The sequence below is a fragment of the Dendrobates tinctorius genome, unplaced genomic scaffold (genome assembly GCF_039654945.1).
Source record: "Dendrobates tinctorius isolate UK_male_01 unplaced genomic scaffold, ASM3965494v1 ptg000203l, whole genome shotgun sequence".
Classification (NCBI taxonomy): Eukaryota; Metazoa; Chordata; class Amphibia; order Anura; family Dendrobatidae; genus Dendrobates; species Dendrobates tinctorius.
The window spans coordinates 19,610,707-19,627,195 of NW_027361870.1; the positions used below are offsets into that span (position 1 = coordinate 19,610,707).

Here is a 16,489-nt window from a genome sequence, read left to right on the forward strand (position 1 = left end):
GGCTTTTAAAGGCAAAAGAAGCCATTAGGGAAACTGAATTGGAAATCAAGGAGGAATAAATTGTGAAATGATTATTATCATTTATTTATAACGCGGAGGAGAGTGCAGATGGTGAATAATAAATATATTACTATGATGCTCTTGTGTGCATTAACAGTGACAACAGGCATCATTATGTAGGGTCTGTGCTATCATAGTGGTACCGTATAGTGGAGGAATTACCATACTGTACGGTAGGGTTTATAAAACTGTCACAATAAGTTCATTTGTAATAATAAGTATACACAGCATACTTGTGTGGAAGGAATGAAAAAAAAGGAAGAAAAGAGAAAGAACGAAAGAAAAAAGAAAGATAGAAATTAACATCACCATCAGAAGAAGAGAGTCCTTCATTAGGTCCAGATTTAACAGAAACTATGATTGAAGCATACAGACCCGTTATAAGGCCAAGTTCACCTGAGTATATAAAAATTGTTCGAATAGAAAATTTCCAACCTCATAGGATAAATTCACACCACCAATTTGGTATTTGAAGAAGGGAATAGTGAATTGTTAAAAATTAAAAACTTTCTTTAAATAATAATGATGATTAAAATATCAAATTAAATGAATAATTCATACATCAAAAGATGAACATTTGATCACAGTTGCATGAACTTCGGTTATGAGCAGCACTGTGTGAATTATTCATTCAATTTGATATTTTAATCATCTTTATTATTTAAATAAAGTTTAATTTTTAAAAATTCACTATTCTCTTCCCCCTCCTTTTAATATAAAAAAAATGTTCAGAGTTTTATCCAGAACAGCAGGACGATACTTTTCTCACTTGTCATCCACATGCAATCCATTTTTTACAGCAGCAGCTATGAATCATTTGCAAGACCACTTACCATTTCCTATGTTATAGAATTGCAATGTATCTGTAAAAATCGGATGTTATACTGTGGCTCTGTACAGCACCCGAATTATTTGCGACCGGGGTCGGATGGGCCCACTGGAGAACCGGAGGATTCTTCGGTGGGCCCAGGCACTCACGTTTGCTGGCCTACAGGGCCGGCAGCTGCCTGGGGCCCACAGCCAGTGGCTATTAATGGCACACTAAGCAGCTACTATGGGGCCCATGAGTAAGGGGGCACACCCAGCACCAGCGGAGCAGCAGCAGTGGAGCAGCGGGTGACAGGATGCAGGAGCTGGCTGCTGGGGCTAAAATCTGTGCCCGATGCTAAAGAGAAATTAATATTCACTGCTTTCCACGCCCATGGGCAAGGAAAGGAGTGAATATTCATTTTCTTCGCTAAAGAGAATAAATATTCCATCCTCTCCACACCCATGTGCGTGAGGAGCAGTAAATATTCATTTATCTTTGGCAGCAGGCACAGACTTTAGATGCAGCAGCCAGCTCTTGCCTCTGTCACCCGCTGCTCCACCAAAGCATGCACCGCATTCAACTGTGTCGGCATCACAGTTGCCGATACAGTTGAAAGTAATAATGGAGAAGAGGGCGTCAGATGATGCTCCCTCCCCATCATTCCCCTCTGCCTCTGACACAGCCGGTGCATGATGATGTCACTTCAGTGAGTGAGTACTGATGGCCATAATACTGTGAAGGAGGCTACATTATATTTAAAAGAAGGGGGGCTGCATTATACTCTATGAGGGTCTACATTATATTCTATGGGGGGCTGCATTATACTCTATGAGGGGGCTGCATTATACCCTATGAGGGAGCTACATTATATTCTATGGTGGAATGCATTATACTATATGAGAGGGGCTGCATTATACCCTATGAGGGAGCTAAATAATATTCTATGGGTGCTGCATTATACCCTACATTATGTTCTATAGAAGGTCTGAATTATACCCTGTGAGGGGGCTATGGTATATTCTATGAGAGGGCTGCATTATACTCTATGAGGGGGATACATTATATTCTATGGGGCTGCATTATACCCTATGAGGGGGTTGCATTATACAATATGAAGGAATTGCATATACTCTATGAGGGGGTTGCATTATACTCTGAGGGAGCTACATTATATTATATGGGGGGCTGCATTATACACTATGAGGGGGCTGTATCATACCCTTTGATGGGGCTACATTTATTCTATGGGGGCTGCATTATCTGCATTATATTCTAGGGGGGCTGCATTATACTATATGAGGGGGCTACATTATATATTTTATTTGGGGCTGGGCTGCATTATTCTCTGAGGCTCTACATTATATTCTGTGGGTGGCTGCACGATACTATATGAGGGGGCTGCATTGTATTTTATTTGGGGCTGCATTATACCATATGAGGGGGCTGGGCTGCATTATACTCTGAGGCTCTACATTATATTCTATGGGTGGCTGCATGATACTATATGAGGGGGGCTGCATTATACCCTGTGAGGGAGCTACATTATATTCTATGGGTGCTGCATTATACCCTATGAGGGGGGGTACATTATGTTCTATGGGAGGGCTGCATTATACCCTATGAGGGGGCAACAGTATATTCTATGGGGGGATGCATTATAACCTATGACGGGGCTGCACATTATATCATATGAGGGAGCTGCATTATACCCTGTGAGGGGGATGTATTATACTCTGAGGGAGCTACATTACATTATATGGGGTCTGCATTATACACTATGAGGGGGCTGCATTATACCCTTTCAAAGGGCGACCTTATATTGTATGGGGGAACTGTATTATACCATATGAGGGGGCTGCATTATACTCTATGAGGGGGCTAAATTATATTCAGTGAGGAGAGCTACCTTATATTCTAGGAGGAAGGCTACATTATATTATATGAGGGGGCTACATTATATTCTATGAGGCGGGCACCCCAACCCCTGGTATGTCATTAAGTCTTGTACTACCCTATATTATACCCTGATATTAGCATGTTTTACAGCACATTTGGTGGTCTTGCATTTATTTCTATGTAGCTACATAGTGGGCCCCAAGAATGATTTTCTCTGGTGGGCCCAAAGTGCTCCAGTCCGACACTGCTAGCGGCCCATAGATATATATGGGTGAGTCTCGTCCGATGAACTCAGTGCATGCTGCGATTATTTTCAGAAGCAGATTCGGTCAGTGAAAAAGAAATCGCTTATCAGCAGTGCCCCATTGAATAACATTGGTCTAAGTGCTGTCTGTTTTTTTCATGGATAGCACACAGACCCAAAATACAGTTGTGTGAATGAGCCCTGAGGCAAAAGATTCTTTGTACATTGATGGTATCTGTTGTGCAAAAGATAGGACATCCATTATAAACCAAAAGCAAATGCCTATGTAACAGAGTAGAAAGAGCAAGAAGCCTTTTGTAAAAATATACGCTTCTTCAAAAGTGTACAATCCTTCAGTTTTAAAGCCATCAGGTATAAACAAGAAGCCCTAGAATCTGAGCAGTGTGGATGGGACTTTATAGCATTTTATAGCATTTACATGTAATTGCTATCTGCAGCTGTAGACGGTTCAGCTCAAAAAGACATAGGAAGTACAGTACATTAGTTGCTGGCTACCACTAACTACTAGTGGCTAATGTTCATTGTACCTAGCACAGCAGCAAACCCTGAAATAAGAAGATCTATTTTTTCAGGGTAACACCTTGTTTATGTATAATATCCTTCAAATGGGTTTTACCATGATTGAAAGTTGTCTTTAAGGGGTTGTCCGGTCTTAAGCTACAAGTCTGCAGTCACCCTATGTAAATCCTCACATTGCACGCATGGATAAGGATTCTTCAGCACTGGGAGCAGGTAGCCATGTGACCACAAGTATGCAATGTGTATGTTTCCGGTCATATTGCGACTAGACTGTATCTGGTCGTGCTTAATGAACTAGCATTGAGCAAGTCGGTACGTGATCGAATGTATGCAAATCACATACTTACAGTTACGTGCCCAACACTATTGGCACTGGCATGGCAGATTATTCAAAGCATGCAGAGCACGCAATGTGAGCATTCACAAGTCTGCAGTCACACAGAGTGACTGCAGACTTGTAGCTTAAGACCAGACAACCCATTTAATATACAGGAAAGGGCATAACTTACTGATTGTTAGGAATCCAACCACCGGGACTTCCACTCATCCAGAAAAAGTATGAATGCCATGGAAGGTGAGCATTACTCTACTTCTGCTCTATTTATTGACTGTTTGACTTCCGGTAAGATCCGAGAGGAGGAATTGGCTATCTTCAGCAGTCCCATACATAATGAATGGCATAGAAGACAGCATGCTTGACCTCTACCCCATTTAATTGTGGTTCTGCTAAGTCTTGTTCTCCAGATAAGTCTAGGTTTCCAGTGATCAAGTCCCCACTGATCAATAAGTTAGCCCTGTGACAGGGTCACTGGTGTCGTACATGAGGGGATACATGTGTCATTGCTTTCCTGTGTGATGTGAAAGCCATAAGTGTTTTCTCCAGCATGATATGTGCAGAGAGCAGTCCAGTCGCTAAATGGGCCTGACTTTTATGGTGGGTAGGTCAGAGATGGGCGGGATGCCTACCCACCATATCTCAACCTCCAGGGTGTGGCTGGAGGTAGTTAAATGTCCAACCAGTTTTTTTCTTTATCTGTGTTGTGTGGTGAAAGGAAGTCTCCTGACTGCTAGCTCCTGTGAAAACTGCCATAGGTGTTGTCTCAGAAGTACTGGCAGGACTGTGTATGAACTTTTTACTTTCTTTTGAGCCAGACAGGTTGTTTTCTGTTACCAGTTTGGGTTCCGGGTTTATGATGCAATAAACCACCGTGAGTCTTTAACCAAACGTGGTCCTGTGTCTACCTCGAGGAGCAGCTAAGCGTGTCAACCCCTCACATCCCCTATCCTACAGACAGCGTTAGAAAAAAGTTACAGATGTGTATCTCTAACAGGATTTTATTTAGCTACATCAAACTATAGGGATCTTAATACAAATGCTCATCACAATTTTCAGATTTATAAAAAAAAAACATATCATTTCCTTCACACTTCACAAATACTTGCCACGTTGTGTTGGCATAACATATAAAATCTCAAGAAAAAAAACATTAAAGTTTGTAGGCGTAACATGAAAAAATATGGAAAAGTTCAAGGAGCATGAATACTTTTTCAAGTCAAAATATACACACATACAGGGGGTTAAATACATTTTGAACGCATCACCAATTTTCCAAGTAAATATATTTCTAAAGCTGCTATTGACATGAAATTGTCACCAGATGTCGGTAACAACCCATCCAATCCACAAAGGCAAACAGATCAAACCACAGGCATAAATAAATTAAATTCTGTATGGAGAAACTAGACGCATGCATTGCTCAGGTGTGATTTTGGCCCATTCTTCAATGCAAACACTTCAAATCCTGATGGTCCCGTGGTCATCTTCTATAAACTCTGAGCTTTAGTCCTTTAAATTTTCTATTGGCTTCAGGTCAGGTGATTGGCTGGGCCATTCTAGCAGCTTTATTTTCTTTCTCGGAAACCAATTGAGGGTTTCCTTGGCTGTGTGTTTGGGATTATTTTCTTGCTGAAATGTCAATCCTCGTTTCATCTGCATCATCCTACGGCAGCAGGTTTTTATTAAGAATATATCGATACATTTGTCCATTCATTTTTCCTTCAATTATATGACGTATACCAGTGCAGTAACAGCCCACACCATGATGTTCCCAGCTCCAATCTTCACCGTTGGTATGGTGTATTTTGGGTGATATGCAGTGCCTTTTGGCCTCCAAACATGGTGTGTATTATGGTATCCAAAGAACTCAATTTTGGTATCATCTAACCAGACTATTCTCCCAATATTTCACAGGTTTGTCTATATGTTGTTGAAAAAACTTTAAAAATGCTTTAAAATGCTTTTCGTTCAGCAATGGAGTCTTATGTAGTGAATGTACATACAGGCTATGAAGGTTGAGTGCATTACTTACAGTTTTCTTGTTTTCTTTGAAACAATTGCACCAGCTGATTCTAGGTCTCTGTAGCTCTCAACAGGTAGTAATCAGCACTTGGACAATTCTTCTAATACTTCTTTTCACTCCTCTATCAGAAATCTTGTGGTGAGCACTTAGTTGAGGCCGGTATACATATGTTCTTTTCACTTCCACTTCTGGATTATGGTCCCAACAGTTCTCACTGAAACCTTCAGTAGATTACAAATTCTTCTGTAACCAATGCCATCAGTATCTTTTGCGACAATAAGGTTGCGATGGTCTTGAGACAGTTCACTGGTTTTACCCATCATGAGATTTTTCTTGTGTGCCACCTTGGTATTGAGACACCTTTTTATAGGCCATCAGTTGAACAAGCTGATATTATTTTTCACTAAGTGGCAGGATTGCTTAATTGCTTACTGATAACTGATCAGCTGGTGTCATGACTTTCCATGGCTTTTCACACCTTTCTTTCCCTGATGTGTTGAATACTTTTTACCTGTTATTTATCATTATTACACATAACTTAATTTATGGACATTTATGGTTCGAGTTCTTTGCCTGTCTGGATTGGTTGGGTTGTTACAGACATCTGGTGAGAATTTCATGTTAATAGCATCTTTAGAATTATATTTTCTTAGAAAATTGTTGACCTGTTCAGTACTTATTTCACCCGCTGTATTCATTTTTTTGCTTACAAGAAAATAACTGATGAAACACTAATAGTAAAAACTGACACTAATCAAACACTGACGAAAATCTGATTGGGTTCAGTGATGAAAGTCAGTTCATATTGCTCATGTACTGCTTCCGAAAAAAACTAATATCTGAATGAGGCCTTAAACTGTTCTCGAGCGATCCATATGTGAGTAAAATACCATGCTACACACAAACAAAATTCATGAATGATTACAATGTAGATCATATATATATATATATATATATACTATATATACAGTCATGGCCAAAAGTATTGACACCCCTGCAATTCTGTCAGATAATATTCAGTTTCTTTCTGAAAATGATTGCAAACACAAATTCTTTGGTATTATTATGTTCATTTAATTTGTCTTAAATGAAAAAACACAAAAGAGAATGAAGCAAAAAGCAAAACATTGATCATTTCACACAAAACTCCAAAAATGGGCCGGACAAAAGTATTGGCACCCTCAGCCTAATATTTGGTTGCACAACCTTTAGCCAAAATAACTGCAACCAACCGCTTCCGGTAACCATCAATGAGTTTCTTACAATGCTCTGCTGGAATTTTAGACCATTCTTCTTTGGCAAACTGCTCCAGGTCCCTGATATTTGAAGGGTGCCTTCTCCAAACTGCCATTTTTAGATCTCTCCACAGGTGTTCTATGGGATTCAGGTCTGGACTCATTGCTGGCCACCTTAGAAGTGTCCAGTGCTTTCCCTCACACCATTTTCTAGTGCTTTTTGAAGTGTGTTTTGGGTTATTGTCCTGCTGGAAGACCCATGACCTCTGAGGTAGACCCAGCTTTCTCACACTGGGCCCTAAATTATGCTGCAAAATTTGTTGGTAGTCTTCTGACTTCATAATGCCATGCACACGGTCAAGCAGTCCAGTGCCAGAGGCAGCAAAGCAACCCCAAAACATCAGGGAACCTCCGCCATGTTTGACTGTAGGGACCGTGTACTTTTCTTTGAACGCCTCTTTTTTCTCCTGTAAACTCTATGTTGATGCTTTTGCCTTAAAAGCTCTACTTTTGTCTCATCTGACCAAAGAACATTCTTCCAAAATGTTTTAGGCTTTTTCAGGTAAGTTTTGGCAAACTCCAGCCTGGCTTTTTTATGTCTCGGGGTAAGAAGTGGAGTCTTCCTGGGTCTCCTACCATACAGTCCCTTTTCATTCAGATGCCGACGGATAGTACGGGTTGACACCGTTGTACCCTCGGACTGCAGGGCAGCTTGAACTTGTTTGGATGTTAGTGGAGGTTCTTTATCCAACATCCGCACAATCTTGCGTTGAAATCTCTTGTCAATTTTTCTTTTCTGGCCACATCTAGGGAGGTTAGCCACAGTGCCATGGGCTTTAAACTTTTTGATGACACTGCGCACGGTAGACACAGGAACATTCAGGTCTTTGGAGATGGACTTGTAGCCTTGAGATTGCTCATGCTTCCTCACAATTTGGTTTCTCAAGTTCTCAGACAGTTTTTTGGTCTTCTTTCTTTTCTCTATGGTACACACAAGGACACAGGACAGAGGTTGAGTCAAGTTTAATCCATGTCAACTGGCTGCAAGTGTGATTTAGTCATTGCCAACACCTGTTAGGTGCCACAGGTAAGTTAGAGGTGCTGTTAATTACACAAATTAGAGAAGCATCACATGATTTTTCGCACAGTGCCAATACTTTTGTCCACCCTTTTTTTTATGTTTGATGTGGAATTATATGCAATTTGGCTTTAGGACAATTCTTTTTGTGTTTTTTCATTTAAGACAAATTAAATGAAGATAATAATACCAAAGAATTTGTGTTTGCAATCATTTTCAGGAAGAAACTGAGTATTATCTGACAGAATTGCAGGGGTGTCAATACTTTTGGCCATGACTGTATATATATATATATATATATATATATATATACACATACACACAACACACACACATGTAAAAGCATATACAGGGGTTGGACAAAATAATGGAAACACCTAACGTTTTGGCATCATAATCATCCAGACTGCCTTCTCCCAACTGTAAAACATGGTGGAGGTTCTGTGATGATCTGGGGTGCTATTTCGTGGAGATCCGCCGGGCCAATGATATCTCTACATGGAAGAATTAACGGCCGCGATTATTTAGGCATTTTGGGGCGACCAAGTGCATCCTATGGTTCAAGCACTGTTCCCGGAGGGGAACGCCATCTTTCAGGATGATAATGCACCAATTCATACAGCTAGAATCGTTAAAGCATGGCACGAGAAACATTGTAATGAAGTTGAGTATCTTATCTGGCCCCCACAATCCCCAGACCTCAACATTATTGAGCATTTATGGTTGACTTTAGAGATTCAAGTTAGACGTCGATTTCCGCCGCCATCGTCGCTCAAAGAACTGGAGGGAGTTTTAACTGAAGAATGGGCTACAATTCCTTTGGAAACAATTCACACCTTGTATGAATCCATACCTCGGAGAACTGAGGCTGTAATCTCCGCAAAAGGTGGACCTACACCATATTAAACTAACTTTTGTTGATGTTTCCAGGTGTTTCCACTATTTTGTCCAACCCCTGTATATCAATGTATAAACAACACTATATATCAACACATTAAAAACACTTTAAAAAACTACCATACTATCATGACATTCAGAAATATAAAGAGTTTTTCAGCCTAGGCTCGTTCATCTGAATCCAACGCGTAGGCACTGTCTATTTGTAAAATGGAGGTCTGCAGTATATGTTGAGAGCACAATGTGTCTACTGAAAGGCGCACTTGCTCTCTCAATATATTTACTTTTGAGCCACGGAGCCTAAAGTGACATTTGCCGCCCCCTCGCTAACCCCCAGGTTACCTGCGCCAGGTGAAGATGGTTCAAACACACTGGAAGAGTCGCTGCACGCATTGGACGCTTGTTCTGACAGCTTCTTCTTAGCGCTTCCATCAGCCGACTTATGAGATTTCTTTTTATTTTTCACAAGAATTTTATACTTTAGTTCCATAGGGCTGGGAAGTGGGACACCTTGTTCAAGCTATGGTAAACAATAAGTAATAATAATGTTAAGTTCTTATCTTTAAAAGGAAGAAAAATGTATAAAACATGAAGTTAGAGGGACTTAAAAACAAAAACTGTAGTGACAGGTATGGCCAATAGATGGGGATACAGACAAATCTCTTTTCAGTTCTCTTCCATCTCACCAGTGCTCACATTCGTGCTGATGTACAGCAAAAATAAAAATATAGCTTGGCACCATATTAGCTAGCAAAATCTATGTGATGCAAAATAAATGATGCTAGGAAACCAGAAAAAAGACTCCTAAAAATAACTTTTATTTATATAGTAAAAGCATAAAGGACTTGTAAAGATTACTCACTTAAACAAAGAGAACTCTCAGGGTATTTCAGGATCTTCTCAAGGTTAGTAAACTTATGCCAGACAATGAAACAAATGGACCTATCAAGTCCCTTATTGTCCCTTTTTCCTCACCCTACCAGGCAGCGGAGGTTGGCATCCTAGTATTTTGAGAAATGGTGCCGCCACTCAATGTCGGTATCCCTGATCGCCTAGTACATACCCTATCCAAGTTCAAATAGACACAGGCAGTAAAATAAAATTAAAAGTTACAAACATATATCAGAATAAGATCCCAAATGACATAGTCAAGGTAGGTAATATACCAAATATGGAGTGGTCACCGTATCAATGTATCAAGTTCAGAACATACTAAGAAAAATTACCATCTAAATCTCTCCTCACCGGTACCCAGGGGATACCAGGACAACAATCATACAGCACTCTTTCTGGCCACATGGAGAGAGATTTGGGTCTCCCACCGGTCCTCTGATGAACCCTGAATAAGGCAGGGTGAAACGCGTCGGCACTACTAATGATAAGTGTCAATCAATTTTCTATCTTTTCTATTCCATATTTATGGAGAACCAGTTGCATTTGTCTAGACTAGACAGACTACAACTCTAATTCTGATATATACAGAGTTATGCTGATAAGTACTAGCATATAAAAATGTGCATATAGCTGCCTAAGCTTATTGTATTTGCACCCTCTGGGGATTGGACCAGAGTTAGTGAGGCATCTTGGAGAAATAATGCTATAGAGCTTGCCCTAACTAGTTACTCAAGGTGACCGAGCCAATTATCACCTTCCAGACAAGGCCAAATTTTTTAAATCTAGCCAGCTTCACTTTATGAGGTATAATAACCCTGGAACACTTAAACAGATACCAGTGATTCTGAGACTGTTTATTTGAGGACATATTGTACTTCATAATGGAGTTAAAATTTAATCGATATGACTTGCGTGTATTTGAGAAAATATTGGAAATTTGGAGAAAATTTTCAAAATTATGGAATTTTCAAACTTAATTCTTATGCCCTTAAATCAGAGTTATTTCACAAAAAATAGTGAATAAATAACATTTCCAACACGTCTACTTTACATCACAATTTTTGAAACTTTTTTTGTTAGAAAGTTAAAAGGGTTAAAAGCTGACCAGCAATTTCTATTTTTTTCCAACAAAATTTACAAAATCATTTTTTAGGGACCACATCACATTTGAAGTGACTTTGGGGGGCTTATATGAAATAAAATACCCAAAAATGACACCATTCTTAAAACTGCACCCCTAAAAGTCCTCAAAACCACATTCAAGAAGTTTATTAACCCTTCAGGAACTTCACAGTAACTGAAGCAACGTGGAAGGAAAAAAATCAACATTTAACATTTTTTAACAAAAATTTTTACTTAACCTTGGGAAAATAAAACATTTTCGGCTAAACAGGAGAAAATGGACACCAAAGTTTGTTGTGAAATTTCTCCTTAGTACGCCAATACCCCATATTTGGGGTAAAAGTACTGTTTGGGCATACGGCAGGGCTCGGAAGGAAAGGAGCACCGTTTGACTTTTTGAACGCAAAAATGTCAGGAAAGGAGAGCGGACGCCATATTGCGTTTGGAGAGCCCCTGATGTGCCTAAACAGAGGAAACCACGACAAGTGACCCTCAAGCAATGTATCAAGACTTAAGGTGAGTATCTTGAACCCCCAGGTGCGTCACAAAAATTTATAGTGTAGAACAGTGAAAATTAAAAAAAAAAAATAATTTTCCCAACAAAATTGTAATTTTAGCCCCAAATTGTTTACTTTCACAAGAGTAACAGGATCTCAAAATTTGTTGTGCAATTTCTTTTGAGTACGTTGATACCCCATATGTAGGGGAAGAGTATCATTTGGGCGCATGGCTGAGCTTGGAAGGGAAGGAGTGACTTTTTGGAACGCAGACTTTGATGGAATGGTTTGCGGGCGTAATGTTGCATTCTGAGAGCCCCCAATATGCCTAAAAAGTGAAAAAAAAAAAACACAAGTTACCCCCATTTTTGAAACTACACCCCTCAAGGATTTTATTCAGGGGTATAGTAAGCATTTTAAACCCACAGGTACTACACGGAATTTGATAACATTAGGTCGTAATATTGAAAATTGTCATTTTTTTTCACAAAATTGTCATTTTAGCCCCAAATTTGTAATTTTCACAATGTGTAATAGGAGAAAACGGACCCCATAATTTGTTATGCAATTTCTCCAAAATGCAATGATACCCGATATGTAGTCAAAAACTTCTGTTTGGGCACTTGGCAGGGCTAAGAAAGAAAAGAGTGCTATTTGTCTGGAATAGATTGTGAATGCCATACCACATTTGGAGAGCCCCTGACATATGAAAGTAGCAGAAACCCACAAGTGTCCCCATTTTGGAAATTAGACCCCTCAAGCAATTCATCTAGGGATGTACTGAGCATTTTTAACCTACAGGTGATTCACAAAACTTTATAACATTTAGATGTGAGCATAAAATATTACATTTTTTCCACTAAAATATTGTTTTAGTAGCAAATTTATAATTTAAACTAGGGGTAATGGAAGAAATTAGATCCCACAATTTGTTGTGCACTTTCTCCCGAATGTGGCAGTACCCCTTATGTGGTTGAATATTACTGTTTGAGCACAAGGCAGGGATCTGATGGGAATGAGCGCTGCTTGGCTTCTAGAATGCAGATTTTGTTTGAATAGATTGTGGGCTCTATTAGTCGAGACCATGAGGTGCCAGAACAGCAGAACTCCTCCAGGTGACCCCATAATGGAAGCTTCACTGCCTAAGGAATTCATATAGGGGTGTATTGAGTATTTTGAACCCATAGGTGCCTCAGAGAATTTTATAACATTGAGACGTGGAAATATGACATTTTAGGAGTAAAAATGTATTTTTTGTATTTTATGCAAATTTGGCAAGTACACAAGGGTTAATAGGTGAAACTGGACCCCATAATTTATTGCGCAATTTCTCCCGAATGCAGCGATGCCCCATATGTCATCAGAAATTACTGTTAGGCCACACGTCAGGGCTGAGAAGGAAGGAGTGCTATCTGGCTTTTGGATCACAGACTTTGCTAGCATAGTTGGCGGGCGACATTTGCAGAGCCCCTAAGGTGCCAGGACAGCAGAAAAACCCCAGACGTGACCCCATTGTAGAAATTGCACTTTTCAATGAATTCATCTATGGCTGCAAGTGATTATTTTGTAACATCCATGTCAGACTTTTTTTTCTGGAGAATTGTAAATATGCCAGTTTAGTGCCTATACATTTTGCCTCCATACAGTGTTGTGCCCCCCATATATTGTAGCACCTCCATTCATTGTGCCCAGCTTGTGCTTCTGGCAACACACGCCCCGTAAATTGTTAAATGCTCTCTCCCCACTACAATAATGCCAAACATGTGGCCGCCTACTGTGGTTTAGGCACAGTGGGGCTCTGTTATGAATGAGTCACCGGTGGAGGAGAAAACAAAAATACAAGCTAAGTCCAGAAAACCGGAGAGGTTGGTAGCTATCGGATTGCAGACCCCTGATCCTATACACCACAACTAACAGTAGCCGTGGGGGGTTCCTACGGTGCCCTAGACCCCTCGTCACAGCCGGAGAACTACATAAGCCTAAAGAAGGAAAGGGGAAATCTAAACTGCCCCAGAGCAGACCCCAAAGCAATAGACAGCCCCCAACATGTATTGTCGGTGAAAAACAGATGAAAACACAAACACAGAGAGAAAGACAGGCTGAGCAAACGATGGGGCCCAACTAACTAGATAGGACAGGACAGAAAAGATGCTGGCTGCAATCCGCAAAAAACCCTACCAAAAATGTCACAACCGTCTGATAGGGAAAAAGGCCCTGAAGTCGCTAGACTTCAAAATCACTATATCAGCACTCAGGTATATTCTGAAAACAGAGCAAAGAGATCAACTGATCAGAGACAAAAATGGAATTCAGCCAGTCCCAACCAGGACTGGCTGAATACAAACACTAAGGAAACCAGACAAAATCTCATGGAATAATAGCAGGGCAAAAACTTAGCTTTTAGTAGACAGGAACTAAGCTGGATGCAAGAGCACAGAGCAGAAAGGATCACCAGCAGCCCTGCAGGGTGTCTGCTGCCTTATATCCACTCAGAAATTCCAGATGTCCAATCACACTCCGCCAGTTCAGATGACAGATTCTTCCCATCCCAATCAATTTCACTACCTCTCTTCACCAGCAGAGGGAGTTCATCAGACATCAAAGGTGAAGGGGAGAATGAACTCACAACAGTACCTCCCCCTTGAGGAGGGGTCACCAAACCCTCATCCACGCCACCAGGGCGATCAGGATGGGCCCGATGAAAAGCACGAACCAATCTTTCGGCATGAATATCGGATGCAGGGACCCAAGAATTATCCTCCTGGCCATAACCCTTCCATTTAACCAAATACTGGAGTCTCCATCTAGCCAGATGAGAATCCAGTATCTTCTCAACCTCATATTCCACATTACCTTCAACCAATAGAGGGTCAGGAGGTGCCACCACAGGAACTACTGGCTCAACAAACCTCTTTAACAGAGACTTATGAAACACGTTATGGATCTTGAATGTAACAGGAAGAGCCAATTGAAAAGAGACTGGATTAAGAATCTCCAAAATCTTGTAAGGTCCAATAAATCTAGGTTTAAACTTTGGAGAAGCCACCTTCATAGAGATATTCTTTGATGACAACCAAACCATATCACCCACCTTAAACCGGGGACCAATGGTCCTATGCCAGTTGGAAAACCGCTGGGCCTTTTCCTGGGAGAGAGACAACTTATCCACCACTTGGTCCCAAATCTGGTGCATTCTCTTATGAATGAGTCACCGGAGGAGAAAACAAAAATACAAGCTAAGTCCAGAAAACCGGAGAGGTTGGTAGCTATCGGATTGCAGACCCCTGATCCTATACACCACAACTAACAGTAGCCGTGGGGGGTTCCTACGGTGCCCTAGACCCCTCGTCACAGCCGGAGAACTAAATAAGCCTAAAGAAGGAAAGGGGAAATTTAAACTGCCCCAGAGCAGACCCCAAAGCAATAGACAGCCCCCAACATGTATTGTTGGTGAAAAACAGATGAAAGCACAAACACAGACAGAAAGACAGGCTGAGCAAATGATGGAGCCCAACTAACTAGTTAGGACAGCACAGAAAAGATGCTGGCTGCAATCCGCAAAAAAACCTACCAAAAATGTCCCAACCGTCTGATATGGAAAAAGGCCCTGAAGTCGCTAGACTTCAAAATCACTATATCAGCACTCAGGTATATTCTGAAAACAGAGCAAAGAGATCAACTGATCAGAGACAAAAATGGAATTCAGCCAGTCCCAACCAGGACTGGCTGAATACAAACACTAAGGAAACCAGACAAAATCTCATGGAATAATAGCAGGGCAAAAACTTAGCTTTTAGTAGACAGGAACTAAGCTGGATGCAAGAGCACAGAGCAGAAAGAATCACCAGCAGCCCTGCAGGGCGTCGGCTGCCTTATATCCACTCAGAAATTCCAGATGTCCAATCACACTCCGCCAGTTCAGATGACAGGTTCTTCCCATCCCAATCAATTTCACTACCTCTCTTCACCAGCAGAGGGAGTTCATCAGACATCAAAGGTGAAGGGGAGAATGAACTCACAACAGGCTCAAGTGGAGGAAGGCATTTGGAATTGGGAGCGCAGAATTCACTGAATTTTATTTGAAGGGGCCATATCACTTTTCTTTGTTCTACCAGTAACATGGGAACCTCCTATAGTTTCAGTGAAAGATGATGGACCTGAGTGGGGGCCAGTTTTGTGTGGGACAAATTAGGGATGTTATGGAAAACATTTTGGAGTACATAACACTTTTTGATTGCTTCAAATATGACTGGGATCACATTCTTGTGTTCTACGTTAATCACTTATGTTGGTGTTTATGAGTAAATCACACAAAAACGCAATTCAGATTAAACCCCTAACAGAACTACCCACCATAATGAAGCAGATGGAGACACTTTGGACTCCATTTGGGGTCTGCATCAGTGATTTCCATCTTTTTAGGCGTGCACAGAAATGTGGTAGCCCACACTTGTGAACTAAAAAGACACCTAAAATAATGGGACACAGCCGGAACACAGACCAGTCCAAAATGACTCCATCTGCCTCATATGTAAGTGGTTCCATTGGGGGGTTTTGTCTGAATATCAGTTTTGGGGAATTTACGTGGAAACTCCAACGTAAGCGCTCAGCAGAGAGAGCAGGATAAATGTTAGCCGAGCCTTATTACAATTTTTGAGAAGTAGAATGAATAAATACACAAAAGTACAAGAATAGTTCTTATGTTTATTTTTACGTGGATCACCATGCGGTGTTAGTGATAACACATATTTAGTCTTTGGGTCGGTACGCTTACAGCGATACCTGATTTATATAAATTTTTTTAAGGTTTTGCTGCTATCACACAGTAAAAACGCTTTCTTATAAAAAGTAGTTT

General features: G+C 40.7%; 1 protein-coding gene across 1 annotated transcript in view; it reads right to left on the bottom strand.

Annotated features, from left to right (window-relative positions):
- Positions 1-16,489, bottom strand: part of PLCB1 (phospholipase C beta 1) — a 1,254,316-nt gene that overhangs the window by 442,010 nt on the left and 795,817 nt on the right. Inside the window, exon 14 of the mRNA XM_073553862.1 lies at positions 9,464-9,641. Coding sequence (XP_073409963.1) covers positions 9,464-9,641 — 178 coding nt within the window. The remainder of the gene's footprint in view (positions 1-9,463; positions 9,642-16,489) is intronic.